Here is a 9504-nt window from a genome sequence, read left to right on the forward strand (position 1 = left end):
AAATCTCGTAACTCCCAAACTCAAAATTTTACAGGAGAGATGAAAGAGTAGATAAATAACAGAGTAGTTAAGATTTGTGTGCTATGAAAAATTTGAATTTCAGTCTATTTAGAGTTTTCGGAATAAAGCCTAGTAGTAAAACCTGAAGCAAAACGAAACATTTTGAAGTCTCCAAAGTCAATAGCGAACATGTTAAAGAAAAAATATAATATTAATATAAAAACACAAATCAAAAAATTCAAGAAAAAACATCAGAAAATAAGTTTTAAAGCAAAAACAAAACGAATTTAATTTCGTTCAAGATTTAGCTATCGAAATTCTGTATGGAAAGTTTCGTTTCAGCTGCGTACTTGGCTTGACTTAAAATTTTCTTGGTTGAAGTTTTCCTTATGAAGCCGACGAAATGCCTTTTATTTAAATGATTTAAAATGGTATTATTATTGATGTTTGGTCCTTTGAGTTACAAAACTCAGTGGTTTGCTTAAAAAAATTTCAACAAAACAAATTGTTTTCTGTTTATGTACATATGTGTTTTCTTTTCATTCAAGCCTAGCACGCTGCTGATATGCTTAATAAATGATAAATCCCATAGATAAATGATAATAACAAAATCATAATAGCGTGTTTTCACTAATACTATGTTTCCACCTACGCTAAATCCGAGATTTAGCTAAGTAGATTTAGAATAAATCTCGAGATTTATTTTAAATCTACTTCGCTAAATCTCAGATTTGGGTTCAGCTACCCTAAATCTAAGATTTTCACCTACTTTCAATCCGAGATTTAGAATAAAACTCGAGATTTATGCTAAATCTACTTAGCTAAATCTCGTATTTAGCGTAGGTGGAAACGTAGTATAAGGCCCAAATGGAGAATTTCGCAAAATATCTCATTTCGAATGTCAAATCGTGTAGGAAATTAATTTAATTTGAATTTGGATAGGTACAGCTAATTTGCGAAATTATCTCATATATCCTGTTTTCACTAGAGCCCAAATAAGATAATTTTACTAATTATCTCATTTCGAATGTCAAATCTTATAAAAAAAAATTTAATTTGAACTGAATATTTGCGAAATTATCTCATTTGGGTTGTAGTGACAAGGCTATTATTTGGGCTCTTGTGAAAACAAGCTTTCAGTTTATCCTTCTTTGCGGTTCAATCTGCCTGGCGATTTTTCAATCGCTGACGAAAGGAACTGAATTTTAGGAACGTGCTACAGTTCTATTGTTCCTCTTTCTGACGTTTTGACCTTGAAAATGAAAAAGTTGAACGTGATTGATAGGCACGTGAATTTCCAACGATTGAAAAAGGAGCGAAGAAAGTCGCTTTTTTATTCTTTCGAGTTTTATAGGAATTCTACAGGTATGATTAATCATGGCCAAAATCTTCTCTGGATCGCGAAATTCTTTGTTGAGGCAATTTGCCCTTGACCCTTATGGGGACTTTTCACGAGTCGATTTTTGCCATGCGGTGAAGCTTTTCGACTCATGTGAACGTAAGTCGCAGGTGACTAAAGTAACATTCCTTAAGCCTTAACTACATTGGCTCAAAAAGTGAAAAAGGACAAAAGTGAACATTTTCAAACGCATTTTTGTAAAGTTTTTCGGGCTGGAAAAGTAAAACAAATGATGCAGAAAGCTTATTTTTTGGTCTAAAAAACAATTTGTATTCTCTTTTTCACAAAACAATTGAAAACAAAGAAAAAAAATATCTAATGGCCAAGCCTTAAGAATTAGCAGGTTGATTTTTTTAACACTCTACAATTATTTTAAAATTGACAGCCGAAATAATAAATGTTTAGAAAATGTCAAAAATACTTGCAAGTTGTTACTCATGTAAAACGGCCATTAAGGTTGACGTTCTGATTTCGAGCACCCTGATAATCGAACACGCCTTAAATTAAAATTTTCGTTCCAGACATTTCACATTTCGCGCCGGCAGACGCAATTTTTTGCAAATAAAATTAAATTTTGAACAATTTCATAAATAATAAAATGCAACGAGGTATCGATTCTTATTTCAATAAAGTTCCTAGCAAAAAAACAGAACCGCCTGCCAAACGAAAGGCTCTTGTGATATCCAGTGATGAAGAACAAAGTCCCAAGAAAAATTCAACTCCAAATAAAAAAGCCAAACTTTCAAAGACATCCGATCAAATCAAACGTAAAGATGTCCCAACAAAGTCTGAAAAACAACTCAAGTCCGTTGATGTTACAGCATTGTTTGGAGGTGAAGCTACTCGTGAAACCAAGAAACCACATAAATCTTCCTCTAGCAAAGATGAGATCAAAAACAATGAGGCAATTAGTCCTCTCAAGAATACATCAAAGGAAAAGAAGACCGAAACAGTATCTCCTTCTGCATCCAAGGATTCTCATAAGAATGAGAGCAGAGAAGGTACAAATAAGATCTCAAAGAAATCTGCATTGTCTCAGTTAGTCGATGAACTTGAAACTCCAAAGAAGTCAAGTGTTACTTCCAAAAAATCACCTGAAGATAAAAATCGATCCAAAGAGCACGATTCTGTTGATGTAAAGGCATCAATAAAAACTAACACTCCTAAAAAATCTACAGATGAAGATGAATTTATTCCAGAATCTGAAAAGAAAACTGTCCATAGCAAGAAACTGGACCGATCTATCAAGAAAGAGAAAGAGGACAAAACAGCAGAGGCTAAAGAACGTAAAAAAGCCGATCTTGAATCAAGTGTTCTCTCTGATGAGGAAAGATTTGAGCGCAAGCGAATGGCAGCAGTTCTATATCAAAAGTTCAAAAACAGATCATCGGTTATTAATCCTGGAAGTAAAGAAATTCCCAAAGGGAAGCCAAATTGTCTTGCAGGAATCACTTTTCTTGTTACTGGTATTCTCGAATCAATTGAACGAAATGAAGCCAATTCGATTATTAAAGAACTTGGAGGGAAAGTTTCTTCGACAGTTGGTATGTATATTTTATAAATGACATAATTTTTCTGTAGTTAGTGGCTTTAGCCAAAAATAAAATTAAAAAAAAATAATTTTTGGATTTAAAAAAAAAAAATTTTGAAATTTTTTTTTTTTTGAAAAATCAAGTTTTCGAAAACAGGACATTAATTTTTTTTTTGGAATTTTGTTTTTAGATGTTGATTTGTGAAAAAAAAATTTTTTTTCAAAAAATTATTTATAAAAAATTAGTTTTTTAAAAAACGGCTCTAACGATTTTGAAATTTTTTTTTTCTAAAAATGCATCTTAATATATCAATCAAAACTGCATACTTGTTTTGGAGGGCAATTTGATTTTAGATTTTATTTTATTTTTTAAAAAACGAAATTAATTTAAAACAATTTTTTTTTTGTACCTATGTACAATGTACATTGTACATATATAGTAGGTAGCTACATTTTCCAAATTTCTATATAAAAAGTCTTAAAAATTTAAGCAACTTTAACTCTAAGAGCAAGTTCGTGCGACCCAGTCGTGCATTTTATTTTATACGCACAGATTTCGTACACAATTACAAAACTAGATTTTATATTCTATTTGCAGTGGAAAATCTGGGATTTTTACACAAAAATCTCAAAACCAAATAGAAAACGACATTAGATAAGAATAAATTTGTCTGCCAACATTTTGGCGTGACCAACAAGAGCGTACAAAAATGAAAAAAGTCAACTCGTTTGTGTAATTTTGTAAATTTAATTCCTCCCAAAAGTGGTAGCACAAAAAGACTTAAATTTGTTGATAGTACACATTTCTTATTTGGTAATTAATAGTTTGGCAGTTGGCACTATAAATTCAATTTTCCACAGATTTGTTTAAAAGACACACCGAAATTATATTTTGCAACTAAAGATGCATTCATTTCAGTTTTTAGCTATGCCGTTTTGATCACTTTTTTACGAATTGGAGTTTTAACAAGTTTAAGATTTTGACACATGCTTGAAAAACGTAAAATGCATTACCTTGCCTTACCAATATTGAAAAAGAACGTTTGTCAAAATACTTTTTCCACTCAGAAGTTCGCATGGCTAACACAAAAAGGGCAACATCGAAGCATACTACCACCCATATGACTGACTTTGACCATAATCAGATTCATCATAACAAACCTATTAAATGACCGTTTACGTGGATCTTTTATCTTTAACCGTTACAGATTGTCATCAGATTGAGAAATGTTAATTTTGTCAAAATACTTATTCCGACTTTGAAGTACTCTAGTTCTAGGTTGCAGAATTTAATTAATTTCAATTTGAGTACTTTTTTTAGGACTAGCACCAGTTTTAGCTCTAGGACTCTGTGAAGAAATTGGCCGTAAATAAAGTAAGTAAAGATATCTTAGTTTATTTTCATACAGAATTTTTTTGGAGATAATCGAATTTGAAAAAAACGGTTCTATGGCAGGTACCGTTAATAATGATTTTCAAAAAAAAAATTTTCATTGAAAGATAGACCTTAGCTTAAAACTAACATTTGAATTTTTTAAACAAAATCGTTAGAGCCGTTGTTGAGATATTTCAATTTTACTAAAATCGGTATATGACAAGTACCGTTATTTTTGGTCCAAAAAAATTAATTCCAAAAACCCCTTTGGAGAGTCGCCAAATAACGCTACATACCAAGTTTGACATTAATCGGTCAATCCATTTAGGCTGTAGCTCTTTATACAGACAGACAGACTGACAGACAGACAGACGGACTTCCGGGACCCACTTTTTTGGCATTGTCTACCATCGTAATGTCATGGAAAAATATTATCTCAACTTTTTTTTTGTGCGAATGCATAACTTGATATATAGTACCTATATCGCAAGTAAAAATGAACAGTTTTCCTGTAAATTAGTTTTAAAAATCCCAAATTTCAGTATTTATCAACTATCGATTGATAGTTGTAAATCACAATACGGCTGTTAATCTTTTCGTCTTATTTTGTCAACAAGAATCTAAAAAAGTAATTTTTGATTTGTAAAAATGTGATGTACTATTTTTCAAAACATCAAAAACTGGATTTTGCCCTATGAACCAGAACAAATAAAAAAAAATTGTATGGGGTTGCAAACCAGAAGGAAGAAAAGTTAACGAATTCTAACACAGAATATACCAATGGAGATTTTAGGAGATATGCAAAATTGCACACTGTGCGGTGCTAGAATTAATTGTGATTTTGGGCGTAAATCAACAAGCTTCTCCATCCAGATCTGTTCTTAGCTAAATGCTTTAACTTGCGTGCGCCACCTTTGACGAGGTCAAAGGCTGCAGAAGTCACAAAGAAATTTATTTGACTCTTGATTCGATGTTTTTATTGTTAAAAAATGTTAATACATATTGTAAAAAAAAATTGGGAAAGAAAACTGTTATTAGAGTGGTGCAAAAAATGATTCTTTTTTCATTTTTCGCAATTGAATGTGTACGCACTTAACAAACTTTCTGTGCATTCATTTTTTCTTAAACACAAAAAAAAAATGAACACCTTAATTAAAAATATTTTTTTCCATCGATAATTTGTTTCAAATGTAAACCACGCTTTTTTTATTCCACTAAGACGTTTATGAACATTCAATGACTGCTGAAAATTGTACTTACGCAGGCTTGCAAACATTCTGCAGGTTTGGTGTATTCAAATGCAAAGTAGAAAGACGATTTTACTAACGCAGATTTCCGACGTTTGAGAACACACCCTAATCCTTCGTTTGATTTCAGCGGACGAAGTTTTTTCCTACCTCTTTGATCGGAAAATTATTTTGGCGACCTCCACTGTTTCAGCTTTTTAAAAGGCTTTTTACACATTTTAAATTGCAACTAGATGAGTCTATAGATATTTCAGACTTTGCCCAGTTTGTGGTATTTTTTAAAACTGATGAAAGCATTGAAGAAGACATAGGAGAAAATTAAATGTTCGTACGAACAATTTCTTTACCACCAACTTGTTCTAATTCTAATTTGCATACTTGATTTTAACAATGTTTAATGAAGGTAACCGAGCTAATGTTTTTTTTTAAAAGGTAAACGACTTAATTATATTATTGCTGGTGAAGAAGCTGGACCAAAAAAGCTTGCCGATGCTGAAGCGCTTCGTATTCCTCTTTTAACTGTAGATGATTTTTTCAACTTGATTAGAGAAAAATCAGGCGAGAAAGTTGAGCGTGTAAAAGAAGAACCCATAAAATCCGACAAATCACCTAAAACTAAGAAAACTCCACTTAAACGTAAGCACGATGAAGATGACACCACTTCAATGAATATTAAAAAAGAAGTTGAGGACTTTGAGAGCAAATCTCAAATAAGTATTAAGAAAGAGATAGACATTAAAAAAGAAGTTAAAAATGAAATAAAAACAAATATAAAAGTTGAAGGTGTAGAATTCAAACCAGAAATAAAAGTTATTCCAGAAAATAATATAGCATGGGTAGATAAATATAAGCCAACGGCTGTCAAACAAATAATCGGTCAACAAGGACCCGCAAGTAATTGTAGCAAGCTTTTGAATTGGTTAACTAAATGGCATACAAATCAAAGTGGTCCAAAGAAATCACAAAAACCAAATCCTTGGGCTAAAAATGATGATGGAAGTTATTTCAAAGCAGCATTACTCTCTGGTCCCCCAGGAGTGGGTAAAACAACAACAGCTACTCTTGTTTGCCAGGAATTAGGTTATGATATTGTAGAATTTAATGCATCAGATACTCGCAGCAAACGCCTCCTAAAAGAAGAAGTTTCTGAACTTTTGTCAAATAAATCTCTTCATGGTTATTTTACTGGTAATACCCAGATAGTATCTAAAAAACATGTCCTCATAATGGATGAAGTTGATGGAATGGCAGGAAATGAAGATCGAGGAGGCATTCAAGAACTGATATTACTTATCAAAGAATCTCATGTGCCTATAATTTGCATGTGTAATGATCGTAATCATCAAAAAATGCGTTCGCTTGTAAATTATTGTTATGATTTGCGATTTAATAGACCACGTTTGGAACAAATTAAAGGTTTTATTAGGAGCATATGTTTTAAAGAAAAGATCAAGATCAGTCCAGAGAAGATAGACGAGATTATTTTGGCCACGAACAATGATATACGGCAGTCGGTGAATCATATTTGTTTGTTAAGTTCGGGAGACCAAATTGAACTCTCAACAAAGGGTACGAAAACGGCACAGAAAGATTTAAAAATGGTAAATAACGAGCTCTTATTAACGTTCAGTATTTTATATAATATGTATTTTATGTTTTAATTAAAGGGTCCATGGGAGGTGGTGCGAAAAGTTTTCTCGGCCGAAGATCACAAGACTATGTCCTTGGCAGATAAAGCAGATCTATTCTTCCACGACTATAGTATGGCGCCCCTCTTTGTTCAGCAAAATTATTTGATGGTGTCGCCAAGTGGACCAAAGTAAGATTGAATTATATTTGTATCATAAGCCGTGTTTTATTGGTAACTCAGTACTTAGCTCAGTAAAATTTTACACGCTAAACAACAACAAATGATTGCTAAGGATAAACAAAAGTTTTTTATTTGTTGGTTTACAGAGACATTTTTTTTTTTATAAACTTATACACTTTTGACTCTCCCACAATAAAAGATTATTAATAATAAATAAAAGTAATCGTTTGTTATTGTTTGCAGCATAAAATGTTCATTCAGTAAAATACTGAGTACCAATAAAACAAGGCTATAAATACAAAAAACTATTTACAAGTTAATTTTGAGGCTTTAAAAAGGTATAGGTTCTTAACTAAACAGATTAATCGCTTGGAATTAGAAAGCGGTGAGTGGCGCGTTTCTTCACAATTTAATCCAAGCAGCAAGCAATTGATTTGGACTTTAGGTTGACTTAGAAATAATGTGAAGAAATTGGCCGTTAGAGTTTTTAAACTCTTAGTCCTGATTTTTCAATCGTCAGTCAGACTATCAGACGAATAATGTGAATATAAAAAAAATTTTATTCGTAGGAATAAGCCTTAAATTTACTCACATGAACTGTTTTGCCAACACTTTTTTGAAAAATCGTTAATTTTAAAATTTAAAGTTTTTTTTTTGATGAAAAATAAGTGTTTTGCCATTTTCTTACATCTACTTAAATCTAACAGAAGTGACTTACAAAAATATTTACATTACCGACAAACTTTCGTAAGTAAAACTCACATGTTTTAGTTCCGCATAAAAATTCAAAGAACAAAAAAACGCAAAGAAACTAATGTTGATAACTTTTTGCGTTGTCAAAACATAACTGTACACTACCAACCCTAAATTCTAGTATGTGTGATACATTCGTGCATTTTTATAGACACGAGATCTTTATTAATATAAAAGTGGTACAATATTATAATGCTTTTTTAGAACAAGTCGCTGAAAATCACATAAGCCTCTTTTCACAATTTATATATTGTAATAGTAAAGCATACCTCCTTTTCTTTTTTCTTTTTAGATCGGATGTCCTTAAAAAGGTTGCATTGACTGCTGATTCCTTGAGCTTGGGTGATTTGGTCGACCGGCGTATAAGATCAAATTCGGCATGGACTCTTCTACCAGTACAAGCTGTATTAAGTTCAGTTCTGCCAGGTGAATACATGGAAGGACATTTCACAGGTCAAATAAACTTCCCTGGTTGGTTGGGAAAATATTCCAGAAGTAATAAACGCAGTAGATTAGCACAAGAGATTCACGATCACACCAGATTACGAACATCTGGTTCTCGTCTCTCGATTAGAATGGATTATGCACCATTCCTCCTATCAAACATTGTGAGGCCATTGAAAGATCGTGGACTTGAAGGTGTTGAAGAAAGTTTGAAGGTACTTCAAGAATATCGCCTTTTAAGGGAGGATATAGATTCACTTATTGAATTGACCAATTGGCCTGGAAAAAAGAGTATAATGGATGCAGTCGATGGGCGAGTAAAGGCTGCCTTGACGAGGTCATATAACAAGGAAGTACTTCCATATTCATATTCTGCCGTCACAACTCTTAAGAAGAAAAAAGGGGAAGCAAATGAAGGAGAAGACTTACTGGGATTAACGGAAACAGAAGAAGGTGAAACAGCAGTAGTTGAATCTGAAGAAGAAGATAATAGTTTGGATAACGATAATCTTATCAAAGCCAAGAAAAAACCTGTTGCTTCAACGTCAAAGGCTTCAAAAAAAGCAACAACATCAACAAAGCCAAAGGTCGCAGGAAGGTCTAAAAAATAATTTAAAAATTATTCAATCAAGGAATAAGTTACTTACACTTTGTTGCTTATCAATTAAGTTGTTCTCTTTAGTTTTTTGTTGTTCAAATTGAATATTAATAAATCATAAATAATTTAAAATGTGTTTGTAGGAACTATTCCCATCTAAAGCAAACCGCAGCCATAAAACATCACACTGGTCAGATGATGCCTATCTTAAGTACCCCCGGTAAGAACTAAGTTCAAACATAAAAGTTAAATTCATAAAATACTAAAAACAGAATAAGCAACCAAAAATAAATATGACCTTAAATTGTAATTGAAAAAATGTGAAAATAAGAAAAAATATATATTCA

The 9504-nt window shown here is 32.1% G+C and overlaps 1 protein-coding gene across 1 annotated transcript; it reads left to right on the plus strand.

The window, feature by feature from the left end:
* The first annotated feature begins 1845 nt into the window (after positions 1-1845).
* On the plus strand, positions 1846-9289 carry LOC129921056 (replication factor C subunit 1). The gene is made up of 4 exons (XM_056002692.1): positions 1846-2943; positions 5985-7153; positions 7220-7371; positions 8408-9289. The coding sequence occupies exons 1-4, from the start codon at positions 1998-2000 to the stop codon at positions 9168-9170; spliced, it is 3030 nt and encodes a 1009-aa protein (XP_055858667.1). The 5' UTR covers positions 1846-1997; the 3' UTR covers positions 9171-9289.
* The last annotated feature ends 215 nt before the right edge of the window (positions 9290-9504 follow it).

Source organism: Episyrphus balteatus, chromosome 1 (assembly GCF_945859705.1).
Source record: "Episyrphus balteatus chromosome 1, idEpiBalt1.1, whole genome shotgun sequence".
In the NCBI taxonomy this organism is placed as follows: domain Eukaryota; kingdom Metazoa; phylum Arthropoda; class Insecta; order Diptera; family Syrphidae; genus Episyrphus; species Episyrphus balteatus.

Coding starts and splice junctions, on each gene's coding strand:
- LOC129921056 (XM_056002692.1), top strand. CDS start 1,998: ATGCAACGAGGTATCGATTCTTATTTCAATAAAGTTCCTAGCAAAAAA. Junction 2,944..5,984: donor GAAAGTTTCTTCGACAGTTG/GTATGTATATTT, acceptor TTTTTTTAAAAG/GTAAACGACTTAATTATATT. Junction 7,154..7,219: donor CACAGAAAGATTTAAAAATG/GTAAATAACGAG, acceptor TTTTAATTAAAG/GGTCCATGGGAGGTGGTGCG.